Genomic DNA, 15007 nt, shown 5'->3' with positions numbered 1-15007 from the left:
TTTCGTTAAAAATCCAAACAGATTTGATTGCTTGCTCATTTTGAAACTAAATAAATTAACCACATCAGTTATTGGCAAATTGAAGCGATGTTCTGAACAACAGGCGAGTTCATGTGGTATTACTACCAAGCGTCTCGGAGTCGGAAGTCCCCGCGGTTGTAGATGACTATGTAAGTTTTAATTTCTACAAAACGTTTCCGTCACACAACTTTCTTATGCAGTTTGCATTTTGTTGAATTCGGAATTGAAATCGAAATTATCTTGCCACGACCCTTAAAACACTACGCGCGACCCCCAGGTTGAGAATCGCTGGTCTAGCAGCATGTTCCCATTGTAGTATACTGTTACAAGACTGTGATCTATCACTTCTTCCAACACACAGTTCCTAATTTGGATGAAGATTAGTATTTTATTCTAGGAATAAGATCAAAACTGCATTTTTTTTGTTTTACTATTTTTTACATGCTTATATTTCGGACATTGATTCGTCCTTCATCAGAGCAAAGAAACTGACAATACACAATTAAAATCTTGATAAAACCCCATTGTAATTGATGGCTTCTGTATCATGTTTTGATCTTATTCCTGGAATAAAATACTACTCTTCATCCAAGTCAGCTAACAAGATCGACAAAATCTTCCCGGTGCGTTAAATAGTTCCTAATATAATTCGAGGGATCGATCACAGTTTTATCATTATGTTTTATTTTTAAGGTTCTGGTATGTCACTAGTTGATAGGTCGCGCGATACGGAATGTAATAATTTATTGCCATACTCACAGAGCCTTATTAGTGCTATTTGAGGTGTTTATATAACGATCATTACGGTCACGTTTGCAGTTTTGCTTAATTTGGGGTAGGTCGATTTTCGTGTTTTATAGTTTAGCAGTACTTTGGGCGCTCCTGTTTGTTTCCATAAACAAGCTCGAAGGCTCATTGCTCTTATTTCGGGACGATCACGGTACTCTTCTTTGAGCCCCTATCGTAATCGGTTATAATTCCTCATATCTCAAGAACGGAGCTCTAGAGAGTTTCCACAAAGGCAAAATGTCTGGACAAGGTAAGAATTTCTCTGAGAGCTTGATTCTTCTCGCATAATATAGCGTAGATCTTGCGAAAATCTTCTGTTTTACAAATAATAGGTTTCATGCAGCCAATAGTTGCAAACAAATAACGCATTGCGGTTTGTCTTATCCGCTAACTTCAATCGTTGAGCGAATAACGCTTCAATGCTAGCTTTAAATTTAGCTGAACTTGGTCACATTTTACCGATCGCCTCTTGCTTAGTTTTCAGCTTTGATTATTCTATATTCAAAGGTTTTCAGTATACTAGCAAGTTTTGAGTTGTACTGCATCACACCTAGGATAGCTGAATAAGCACCTTTTCCTTCGACCTAAGGTAGGAATCTTTTATGATTGTTTGAAAATGAAATCCAGACTAGGCTAGATTTGGAAGCATATTGTTTCGAAAAGGCGTTAAATTCTTATAAAAGTTCATCATTACAGTAAAAGAACATTTAAGAAGAAAAAGATGTAAAGTGGAACAAGGAAATGTACACACATGATAGAACTAAAACTGTACTTTCAATGTACATAAAACAAGAAACGACGGTTTGTACATTAATTTTCCATTTATGCAGTAAGAAAAAATCGACTAGTAAATTACTGTTTATTTCATTGATGTAAGTCGGTAATGACATTGTACTTACGCTGCGCTCGAATGAGGGCTCGTGCGGAATCCCGCCCTCTATTGCTTACAGGTTAGTATGCGTGTATATGTTGTGGCCACTGACCGTGAGAACATTTACACACGCGACCACTCGTACTGGTTTTTTTCGCGTTTATTTTTACATCAATGAAGGGAAAAACAAACGATTCATTTAATCGCGAAAAGCAGGTTTGGTTTAATTAGATGAATTGTATTACATAAAACATTTCAAAATTACGGCAGCATCTCTAACATTGGCGAACCGGTTTCTTTTCAAAAGCATCCTTTGCAAGCCTGAAACAATAATACGTAATTATTCCAACCCGCCAAAAGAAAAGGAAGAAAGCAACACCCGCCGGATATCTTGTTTTTTTTAATGGGAACATGTTTGTGGTGGTACGTTGTGGGTTTAAAGTGAAGACGATACCAGAAGTCCATACCCATTGCAATGGAAATTATTGTTTAATGACCAAGTAGACATGTCTGTAGTTTGTAGGATTCCTAAATATTACCTATATACAGTGTGATAAAAAAAGACTTATTCAAGTACTCCCCAGAAAAATATTGAAAAATCTATTTTGCCTTTTCTTAAAGATATTGAGGTTTTATTGGATGTAAGTTTGGCAACCATGTGGAACATTACAACTGAATTTTGAATTGTAAAAAAACAGCGTAGGCACCATAGATTTTTTTCTAAAATAAATCACTTTCGAACAAAAAAATCCAAAAAAAAACTGATTTAGGTAATTGTTTTCCTGGAAAGGAAAACTGGAGCAATCAACGTTATTCCAGTATTCCAGCGCATATACATGACAAACATTAAAAACAAAATATTGACAAAAAGAAAGATATGAAATATTTGTTCAAAATTGCACTGTAATAAAAATGTTTAATTTTATTCGTAAATTCGTAAATGCCTTTAAACTTATTACACTTATTAAGATCTTGATCACTTTAAATAAGTTATCCTCAGTTTATGACATCGACTTTTTTCAAGAACTCCTAAATGCAATAATAAATCAAATTAGATCTTAAGTCCTAATGTTTGTTCAGAGCCCCAGTGCCAAAGTGGATGCAAAATATTGCAACAAATGGTTGGTACTACCTATCATGCTTTAAATATTGCTGTGTGTAATGCCGTGCAGTCACTACAGCACCTACAAAATATTGACTTAACATTTCTTAAATCGAGAGACTCGCTGGCCTCGATCAACTTTGGAAAATTCCAAAAAAATTATTACACAACTTTTGATTAGCACTTGAAATAAATCTTGGGCACGATTAGACAAATCTAACATGAAAACTCTTATCTGAGCGGCGCAAAGCATTCGAATAAACACACAATTAATTGATTGCAAAAGGCAACAATTCATTTCGAAACACATAAAACAAAATTAAAACAAATTCCCCGAAAAAAGGAAAAGCTTACAAAGCTTATTTGAACATAATATCCCGCACGCAGGCGGTCGTACAAGATTGTCGATATTCACCAAAACAGACAGAAACGCTCGAGATTTAGCGTCAAATTTACACGATCTTCGGCCTGCGCGGAACTGGTAGCCATGGCCTAATATATCTACTCTTATTAGGCCATGCTCGTAGCCTCGTGTTTACGTTGATTTTTAAATCCATCGCCAATCTCAATTATACTGGATAACGCAAGCTTCGAAGCAACACGTTCCGCTTCCCCAATTACGCCGAAATAACGCTCACATCGTAAAAACGCCTGTATAACTTAACAGCGATAACAACACGTGCGTTAATTAAATTTCGCCTGATAAAACTCCTTACTCCAAAGGACCAGATGTCCCTACGCTTTAACACGCACTATTAATGCACAAATCTAAATAAACAATTTACAAAATCGATAAAATTGAAATAAAAATTGTGTAATTACACAATTCTAAAAGGAAAAACAATACTGAGATAACAAATTCAAATGCAATATACAGTCCTCCAGATTTACACTTGATAAAATTAAAATACTTTCATATACAAGGTGTCCCGTCATTATTTTTGGTGTTTAGACCGAAATAACATCTACATGACGTTGTTTACACAAAAAAGTAGAATGATACAATGAAGAATAAATACAAGAAGACGGACGCGCAAGGTTATCTATTCTTTACAAGCCGCAAATCGTATCTTCGGGCTGCTAAAGCTCTGATCTGTGTGAAATTTCGGCTGAATAGACCCACATTTATAACGGGTTTTTAGTAAGTATACTCGTAAAAAGAAACGTGGAATAAGAGTATCGTACAAAATGAAATTTAGGAATTAATTGACGTGTTAAGTTTGACAAAACTGCGATGAAGAACGTTGACGTTATTTAGAAATGACACAAGATTGCAATAGAGTCCGTTTGTTTCTACGACTGATCTTATCTCAAGAGCTGGTTGCTCTACTTTACCGCCGTTTGGTTCGTTTAGATGTCAAGGCTTGTACCAAGGAAGAAACTTTTTCTGTGCTTCACGACTTAAAGTTTCCCCCTTTGCCTTATAAATCCTATACACTGGCAAAGAATACATAATAATTATTAGTTACTCTTTGACGCATCGATTACATAAAATTCAAACATGAAGCTCTCAATTTTAGCCACCATTTGGATAAAAGATTTGGATCAAAACCCCAATTTTATCGAGGAAACGGTTAATTGCTATGGCAGAGAAAAAATGGGCTCTCTTGGAACCACTGTCATTACTTGGAGGCATAGTTTATGATGTGCATGTGTTAACAAATGTATGGACGGATATTTATGTAATTTTAAGAGAAGGCGCTTCCTAAAAAAAATAAATTAAATGCAGATATGTTGTTTTACTTGTGACCCGACTCGTCTGAAATTTGAACGAGAGGTACTTCATACAACGGAAAATTGAAATAGCTTCTGTGATTTTCGATTTGATTATTTTATTGACCTTTTTTGTATCGTGGTTCGATTTCCTTTTCTTTCTTTCATGTGTTATCCATTGCGTGTCTTTAGGTCTACCAATTCTTGTTTTGTAATGTTCTTCAAGATCTCTTCTAACTGTCTTAATTTTATTGTTCCATAAGTTGTCCTTTGTTGTTTCACTTCCTGAACTGTTTTCTTTAGGTATTTGCTTTTTGGTTTGTTGGTAGCGAACAAGTTCTTTTAGTTTTTTTTAGTGGTCATTATTATTTTAACGCATTTTTTAACGAAGTTGGGTGCGCTATTCTCTGTCCGTTCGTCCGAGGCATTTAACGACTCCTACTCCTACTCAATATATTTAGTTAGTTCTTTTTGAATTCGGTAGCTTATAGCTCTGGCACCTGAGCCAAAACAATCCTAACGTACCTATGTGCAGACTGCGCAATATCAACTTTCATATTTGTTACCATATTATGTACTGAAACTTTAACCACCACTTTCCAACAAGACCTATTATGTAAAAATCGGTTAACCTAAACCGAAGTTACATTCAATTCCTTAAAGAGATGTTCCCCTTCCGGCACCCCTCATATTTTACGAGCTAGAGCAATATATGCTGCATCAAAATTGATACAAGATTGCTATGCATGTATTTTTTGTGCATGTTTGTTGGGTATATTTTAGAAAAAAATACACTTTTGTACTTAACCATGAATCGTACGAATTCTAGCAGTGAAGCTAGAAGCTTGAAAATAATTTCCAGCGATTTCTATTGTCCCCTTTTGTTAACAAAATTGTTTTCTCGAAGCTGTGCAATTAATGGTTCCATAGCTATGGCCTGTGGCCATTATTAACGGGACACCCTGTACATTGAAATTGTTTGATCAAGTCAAGTAGCGCGTCTTGCTAAATCTACTCGACAACGCGCGGCTTGCCTCCCATCAGGGGGTGATTGAGTGACCATGACCACAGACCCCCCATCTCTACCTATAATTGTGTAATTGTACGTTTTCCTCTATCGATAACGGTTCCGTTTCAGAAGGCGTCAAAGTTGCAACACGCGAAAACCACCCTTTTCGAGAGCAACGGTCCGCGTCTCACAACTCCCAAACCGTGTCATCACTTTTATTCATAACACGGCAGAAAAACACCCCTCTGTGTCCTCTAATATGATCTCAGAAAACTGGAAAACGATCTGGCGTCCTGTTTTCGAGTTCGTTGTAAGTTCATATACTTTTACTATTTTTTACAATCATCGTCCCTAGTTTTTTTTTTCAAGAAATTGCAATTTTATCATACAATGCTCAAGTAAACCTCTACAGCAGATCTAAAAAAGCGACAGAGCACCTCGGTGTGACCCTACGGGGCTATTAGATTTGACCCATTTTCAATAGGCTTGTTACATGTGGCATATAGATCAACTGTGCAAAGTTTCAACCGAATCGGTCCAAGCGTTTGACAGTTATCGTGTTCACGGACAGACGGACACCATCGATTCCCCTATAAAGCTTGCATTGCTTTGCTTTTAGATCTCAAAGGGTGCCACAGTTCTAGATTTCAGACCTTCGCGGGTTGTTTATGGTGGCAGTTATTGCGGAAATATTTAGTACCTTGCCTCCGTATGGTATTTTTACATTACAACTTTCGCTCTATGAAAAGTACACATACTTAATTGTCGCAAGGTTTGATCCTAAACAATCTAGATCAATAAAGTGTCTGTCAATAGAATGTGACCATATTTGCATATTGATTGAATACTAATCACTGACGACGTTACTTAATTTTCTTATCTAAACTCCAAACGCAATAGATACCTTAAGCTAAGCTAAGGAGTTCCGTTTACTGGCGAAAATTAATTCGTTAACATATTTCACATCTAAAGGTCAGAGATTTTGTTATACATACATATAAAAAAATAATTTCCGCTAGACTAAGGTAGGTACACACCTTTCGAGGAGCGTTTTATGGACAGGATTTTGATCATTAACTTAAGGAATAATTCTTGGTAATGATATTTATTTACATTCATTCATTACTACGAAGCCGTACACGGGCCATACACACACTTGGTGTTCTTATTCCAAAAATAAGTGGAAATTTCGACAAAAAAAGTGGAAACTTCGACAAAAAAGTGGAAATTTTCACAAAAAAGTGAAAATTTCTACAAAAAGTGGAAATTCCCACAAAAAAGTAGAAATTTCAACAAAAAAGTGGAAATTTCGACAAAAAAGTGAAAATTTCGAAAAAAAGTGAAAGCGGCGACAACAAAGCAGAAATTTGACCTTCCCCCGCCGCCCCATCGAGTGACCCATCATTTTAAAGGCCATCAAATATTTTTGTCGAAATTTCCACTTTTTTATGGGAATTTCCACTATTTTGTAGAAATTTCCACTTTTTTGTAGAAATGTTCACTTTTTTGGCGAAATTTTCACTTTTTTGTAGAAGAAGAACACCAAGTGTATATGTGGCCCGTGTACGGCTTGGTACATTACCCACCCAATTATATATTTTATTAGCTAAGCTCTATCGAGACTATGCACACTAAATAATTGCATTGCCAAGCAGATTTGTTACAGTATATATGGTCATTAATAAAGAATAAGTTACAAATAAACTCGTCATATAAGTGCACTAATAATAATTTCTCACGGCATTTATAAAAGTCGCATCAATAATTTATTCGAGGGAGGTATTATTACTTTGTAAGCGGTAGTCCAGTGCTAGTAGTCTAATACCTACGAGTATAAAGATACACCATTAGGATATTTTTAAAATTGAAACAAATACATAATGATTTGTTAAAATTCATCCCTCAAACCAATCAAATGTATTTATTTTTCTGTCTTTTGCAGACACTTGTCTTGCTCAAAATTGAAAGTTAGAATTTTATAAACTCGCCGCGTACAGACCCGGCATCTGCTAGAAGAAAAATCCTAATATTTTTAATTTGAGAGATTCGGTGGTCTCGACCTACTTCCGAAAATTCCAAAGAACTTATTATACAAACTTTGATTATCGCCTGAAATAAATCTTTGCATGGAAAACCAGGAAAACTCTATCAGGGTCGCACAATAGAACACACAATTAATTGATTAACAATGCCAAAAATTTATTGCGAAGTACAATTAAACCATTAATTAAATTAATTAAATTCATTTGACACCAAAATTACGATTACGTCCGAAGATATGCCAAAATTACCGAAATTTACCGATCTGGTTTTTATTTTTTCACACAACAAAAATAAGTTGGAAACTGTTTGTTTTCAACAGGATGGTGCACTCGCGCACAGCATAAGTAGTCGTGCGAGAATACCTATCGGACAAATTTCCTGAAAAATAGAAAAGTTGTCCGATTAAGGTATTCTCGCACGATTAAGGCGTTGTGCATATAGGTTTGCATGGGGAATAGCAAACGAAATAATTGCATATTAAATGTTATTGATGACATGTTAGTAGATTCTTCCTTCCTTTGTCTTTGATTGACTTACTCTTGCTGTTAAAGTGCTGAGTTGTTGTACTGAGTTGTATTTCGTACCGTTGTCACTCCAGTTTAATATATATTTTAAATTTTCAAATAAATGTAATAAGACAAGTTTACATAACTCTACCAATTGTGTATGTATTTATTTCAGGGAAGGACAGTTATTCGACCCATAGCGTTTCGGCCCGCCGGAATGTCACCGTCGGGAAGGTTTGGACTGGAAGGTGAACGTTATGGATCTACTCCCATTTTAACACGTAAATATTTGATCACAAAAGATATTCATAATTACGACGTTATTTCTAGGTAGCAACGATCATAAGCATCACTTCGCGCCAAATTCGAATTACTCTCTGGATCGGAAATTGCGGTCATCCTGTCAATCGATAATGTCCTCCCCTATGTCCATGACATTCAGCTCTCTACCTCAAAAAATTAGTAACTACGACAGTTTAGAAAGTGTGCGGAAATCACCAGTGTCAACTGCGGATAGCACTTTAACGTAAGTAATACCAACGGCATTCAACCTACACAACAGTAAAAGAAATTTATTGCAGAAATAAGTCTTCGTATATGTTGTCTGGGGTTGGTGGTTCTCTCCTCGATTTAACTCCATCCCCGTCAGATTCCGGCGTATCCGAATTGGAAGCTGCTTTGCGAGATCGCGATTCGGAGCTTGCCTACTTGCGGCAAACAATGGAGCACAATGAGCAAGTTATTTTTCGGGTGTATCAAGAGAAAGAACGGGTGTGGGAGAGAGAATTGAGACGGTTAAAAAGCATACACGAAACTCGCTTACGGACCATAGCACAAAAGGCACTTAAATTGGAGCAGATGCTCATGATGCAAACCTATCAACTGCAGCAAGATAAGAAAAGATTATCCGGCGAAACGCAAAAAGCTAACTGTGAAAGTGATAGGCTAAGACAAGAGGTTAAAATACTGAGGGACAGATTAGAAGAAACGGAATGGAGTTTATGCCAAAAAACTGGAGAGATCTCTTTACTTAAGTCACAATTAAAAGATTACCAGGTACTGATAGTGCGTCTTTAATTTATCGCAAATACTAATCTTCTGATTTTAGAACGATCAGACTTGCAAAGGACACGAGCTTTTGCAAATACGGAACGAATACAGAGACGTTCGAGAACAACTTGAAGCAAACAAATCCGCGTCGGAAAATTTAAGGAGAACATTAAAGGCCAAGAATGTACAAATAGACAGTTTAAAGCAAGAACTTCAAAAGCTATTAGAAAATAATATCAACGCTTGCGAAGATCACGCCGACTACATTATTACAAAGTTCGATCAAGATGATGTCGAGATTCCGTGCGTATCCTTAAAAAACAAAGAAGAAGAGGTCCAGCAACTTCTAGCAAATTTCTGTATAAAATCGAACAGCAACGAAAATGAAGAAGTGGATAAACTTAAACAAGAGATGGAAGTTAAACGGCTGGAGTTTGAAAAAGAGAGGTTGATATGGGCGCAAGAAAAAGAAAAAGTATTGAAATATCAGAAACAGTTACAACTTAATTATATACAGATGTATAGACGCACAAAAGCACTGGAAAACGAGCTCGAGTGCTTCAATGCAGAAATGGTCAGAAAAAGTGGACATAAGAGTCTACAAGTAGCAGAAATCACTCACACAATTGAATTGTAATTAATTTATGCAAAGCTAAACTCTTTCTCATGTAAATAGTTGTTTACATACAGAGATAAAAGTTTTGGGCTTGTAGTTTTCCTAACGGAATGCAATTTTAACTATGTTCCATTTAAGTAACATTGTGATTTTAACTTAATGTGTAAAAAATACCATGTAAATAAAGTATAACTTTGGACGCGTTAGTTATTTCTTCCAGATCCAGTCCTAAGTACGAGCAGAGCGTTGCTGATGATATAAAAACCTACGACATCGACCTCCAGAATGTGAAGAAAAGAAATGGTTAAATATAGTAGGTTGACCAAAAAAACAAATTGTAGACAGTAGCGGTCCCAGGATTTGGTAAAGGGAGGGGCCCAAACCCGAACTTTTTCCCAATACGGAAAAAATAAAAGAAATCTGATGAAAAAATTGACAAGGGGGGGGGCGGGCCCCCCCTGGGACCGCCACTGATTGTAGAGGATAGCGATTATCCTTCATACAACCATTGAATAAAACATTTTTTATTCAATGGTAAAACATCTATTTGCGGAAGGAGGCTAGGAACGCCAGTATCAAATTACTCCAGAATCGCGCATGCCAAAAGGATAAAAATATAAGTTGTGTATTTCGACAAAAGCGATCCAAATGACTGCGAATTTTAAATTGTTATTCTATAGATTTCCCCCTGCGACTTCATGCGACGTTGACCGATGTATGATACCGGAAATCCAGCTTAAATAATGTAAACACATCAGTACGGTACGACGCATGTGACTTGATGCATGTATCCATCGGTACACGAAATGGAAGAGTGGACATCAACGAAAAAAAAAGGTTAAAAAAATACTGTGATCGGGCCCAATTGGGAATCTAAACCACCCGAAGACACATAAAAAAATGTCATCAAAATCTGTCCAGCCGTTTTAAGAGTAGTCAGAAACACACGTACGGAAAAATGTTATACATAAAGAAGATTGCAATACTCAGATGATAAAAGATCGCGTGCATGACAGTAGCCACTACATCGGTACTCTTTAGTATCTCCCGTTTGAGGACTATCCCAAAAAGATCGATATTTTGATGTACTGGCTATCGGCAACGGGCAGGTCAGTATACTGGATATCGAGTACCAGCACATTCGGAAAGATATTATAGTAGTAATCGTTAGTTACAATATTGATGATGTAAGTACGGACGGACGAACAAGACATCGCCATAATGTGTTTGCAACACAATAATCTGTACCTACACCTATTCAAATTAATATTATGCCACCTCGATTTCTTCAGAAATATACAGTGCTATTAATTTAGAAGTAGACATAGTTTGCTTGGTGGAGCTGTGGTATGCTTTTAGGATATGATGAAGAGAGATTAAATTCGTCCGCTATTTCCGTTAAGTTTCTTATGGGAGATTTTCTTCCACAACAATTAAAACATTCAGTTTCATATCCCCATAAAATTGAGGGTTGTTTACGGTGTCTCATGTGGATCGCATTTCAATAACCACTCATTTTAAAGTGATCAACACAGAAAATACATCACCCTCGAACGAAAATAAAAATACGAAAGCCAAAGCAATATGACAGTAAAATCTTCATTTGTTTTAAGAAGTTGTCCTTCAGGAGGTTTTTGTCATTTAAAACTGGACATAGGAAATCCCTATGTCTGCTTCTAATTGAATATCACTGTATATGTTTAAAATTGCGAACTGCATCTTATGAACAAGTATAACCCAAAAGGTAAGTGCAAAAACACGTTGTGTGTGAGTTCGTAATTTAATTGTCATAATTTCCGCAATCGACCTAAATTAAGTTTACCGCCCGCATAAACAGTATAAGAAAACTAAGTGATCCTTTGTACATACATACAGATGACAAAGATAGTTCAAAAAATTTAGGACCGATCTCAAAACATTAAATATCTAAATATAATGCATATAAGAAATACATAAATACAGGATGGCGCCAAGAAACGGGACATTTGCAAATCATCATAATAAACCAACGAAATGTACAAATTTTACTTCACTTCATTTTATTTTAGTTTAATTTATTTTATTTTATTTTTATTTACTTATTTTACTTTATTTTATTTTTTTATTCTATTTAATTTTTTTTTTTAGGTATCGACAACCAAGGTGCCATCGGCTCAATTTTAAATTATTTTATTTTACTTTATTTTATTTCACCTTCAGATAGCACGAAATTTGTTGAATACTGACGAAAAATCTGTCCTTGCATTAGTTAAATCGTCAGAGGAGGGAGGAGTTTATACTGCCTTTGCGAATAAGCTCTTAATTAAATCATTTTTGGCGCATTAAGAATCTACGTGCCTCAGAATGGAAAGTAGGCCGATCCTGTTTCACATGGAACATCACTGTCCACTATAGACCAAACGGTGGCGGCCTCGGGGATTCCCATAGAAAAATGGGAAGAGTGGACCAGAGACAAATACCAAATGAAGAAAGAAAGCAGACGAGTACTGGAGGTGGAGGAAGAATTAGATGTAAGCACAAGCAGCCCAAAGGAGGAGACAGAAAGAGAGGCAGCCCAAGTAGCACGCAATATGGAAGCAATAATGGCTATAAACTGGCGCAACATTGACTTCATATTGTATTTTTATATTGCGCCAACATAGAATGTGAACGCTTTTAAAAATTGGGCCAATATAGTTAACAATATTGGTTCAATGTCACTTACAATATAAAACCAATACTGTTATACTACATTGGCCCGATCTCATAGTTACAATATCGGGGAAATATTGCAGCCTACATCGGACCAATATAGGATGTAAATGCTTTGTAAACATGGGCCAATATTGTTGAACTATATTACCACAATATAGAATGGAAATATTGGGCGAATAATGTAATCTCTGTTGTACCAACATAGAATTTGAAAGCTATTAAACCTTGATTCAATATTTTCACACAAGGCCGAATCAATACTGTTGGAGGATATTAAACCAGAGTGGTTCTACGTATGTAACTGTACAACATAATAAAATAACAGGTAAATTGAAAAGCGTAGGAAAACGGAATATCGAATTTATTCTGTAAAGAAAGAAAATGATGTAAAACTAAGATGTTACAATTAATGATTTATACTTTTCCCTTTCCTTGCGACCCCCGTCCTATTCTGCAGCATGATGCCAAAGTCCCACTCACAAGACCCAACAGCTTGGAATTTATTCTTAACTGTAACTAAACAATATCAAAGATTAAAAAAAAACTTATGAAAATTGATATATCTGGTTATTAGCACAAAATCTACTTCGTGCCTACATCTTAATGTTTATGCAAGCATTACCAAACCAAAAAACTTAATCTTATAAGATTAATACCTATAGGTATAATAGGTACTTACCCTTTATTCTCAGTTTCTCACAGGATGCACTAATAAAGAAAGTCACCAAATACTCGCTGACAATACTAACACTTGCACATCTACAAATACAAAATGAAATGAAGTGCATTCATAATCACACAGATCACGTAAACAAGTATGTCACCGTGGTGTAGGTAGATATGCTTAATGGCGTGCTTATGCAGCGGTGCGCAAACTCTCCGAAATGATGCTATACTTAAAAGTGCTGTCTCATGTTTTTAATTACATAAAGGCCCAAGATTGTGCCCATATATTTTTTCCTATATTGATTGATACAATATAGGCCCAATGTCGATAATATCAATATAATAAGATATCGAATTCAAACATTAGATCAACATTGTGCCAATATTGTTTTGTTCTATGTCGATTAAAAGAACATAGGTCCAATACCGACAATATCGATATAATAACCATATTGACTATACAATATTAAACCAATATTGGAAATATACGTGTGAGACTACATTGACTGACCAACATTGCGCGTATATAGTTTTTTTGTACATTGATTTAAACAATATATGTACAACGTCGATATAAACAATGTTGGTTACATAATGTTAAACCAATATTGAACCATTATTAGAAATATCCATATAACATTATATTGGTTATTCCAGATTGCGCCCATGCCAGAATTATCTATATAGAATTATATTAGATATTCTATATTGATCCAACATTAACTTTTAAAATGTTGGATTTACAATATATGTCATATATAGGTGTAACATTGATGATGTTCCATATGAATTTTACAGAGATTTTAACATGTAGGTCCAATATAGAAAACGATATGCAATATTGCGCCAACATATTTATATTGGGCCTAGATATCTCCTTTCTAATGCCAAGATTATGTGCTACCTGGGAGGGGGAGGACAACAATAAGAAAAGGAGAAACAAGAAGGAAGAAAACGAGACAAAAGGATGGAGGCAGCCGGAAACTAATAGAACGCCCGGGGGCGAGGCTATCACCAGGAAGCAGATATTCCTGTGGAGAAGTTGTGACCGTACCCTTTTACACACACATAATCCACCAGATTGTCTGGCATGTCGCGGCCCAGCTCAATGGCAACAAAGTGGTGGATATGCACCCCTGGTAAAAACTACCAGGGTCACATCCTCACGACAGTTGACTAAATTCTGGGAGAGGCGGCTACGCCAGGCATACGACGAAGTATTGAGTCTTCTTTACCCAAGCGCAACTTTTTTACATTATAGAACCTATATAGATGATTATAGTTGCAAGAGACAAGATAATATTTTTGCTTTGTCAACTCCTGTCTTGGTCCTTAGTTAGTTCCCGCCGACACTGAGCAGCGGCGTCAATTGTTACACTGAAATTGTTGATTTACCGCCCGCCAAGATGCAGACTTTATTTATAAAAAATTTGATTTCATTTTTTGGGGTAATGTTAAGAAGTAACTGATCTAAAAAACTGTCGGTTTACTTTTTCCATAAATTGTCTTGATCGCGAGTAAAAAAATGAAACAGATTAACGCAATAATCGGTGCAAAACAGCTAATCTTTAAAAAACCGATATTCAGTTGCTATACACTTTTTAAAAAAAATGGTCCGAATATTTGGTAGATAAAGGTCTAATTTTATAAAATAGTTCTTTAAAAAAATTCTTTTTTGAACTAGAGTTTTATGGCGGGCGCTCTTATGGAAATTTACATTTGGTGCAGTGGGTACAGAAGACTCTTAAATAGTAAGTATTAAAATACGCTATTAAGTATATTCGTTATGACTGGCTGGCTGAGATCTCAGCAATTGCAATAGCTAATTTCCACTAAAGGCTTTCTACTATAGTGTAGAGTAGATGTGCAGGCTCTTGTCTATTTTGAGTTAGATTACTCGTGAGATCAATAATTTTAAACTTTGCTA

General features: G+C 35.8%; 1 protein-coding gene across 1 annotated transcript; it reads left to right on the top strand.

Moving 5' to 3' along the window:
* The first annotated feature begins 8194 nt into the window (after window positions 1–8194).
* Window positions 8195–9919, top strand: LOC116182520 (leucine zipper putative tumor suppressor 2 homolog). The gene is made up of 4 exons (XM_031503053.1): window positions 8195–8335; window positions 8385–8580; window positions 8636–9110; window positions 9163–9919. Exons 1-4 carry the CDS (start codon window positions 8215–8217, stop codon window positions 9739–9741), a joined length of 1371 nt encoding a protein of 456 aa, XP_031358913.1. The 5' UTR covers window positions 8195–8214; the 3' UTR covers window positions 9742–9919.
* The last annotated feature ends 5088 nt before the right edge of the window (window positions 9920–15007 follow it).

The sequence above is a fragment of the Photinus pyralis genome, unplaced genomic scaffold (genome assembly GCF_008802855.1).
Source record: "Photinus pyralis isolate 1611_PpyrPB1 unplaced genomic scaffold, Ppyr1.3 Ppyr1.4_unclustered_Scaffold5768, whole genome shotgun sequence".
NCBI lineage: Eukaryota > Metazoa > Arthropoda > Insecta > Coleoptera > Lampyridae > Photinus > Photinus pyralis.
The sequence above is the reverse complement of the archived record's forward strand: the minus strand, read 5'-3'. Positions and strand labels throughout refer to the sequence as shown.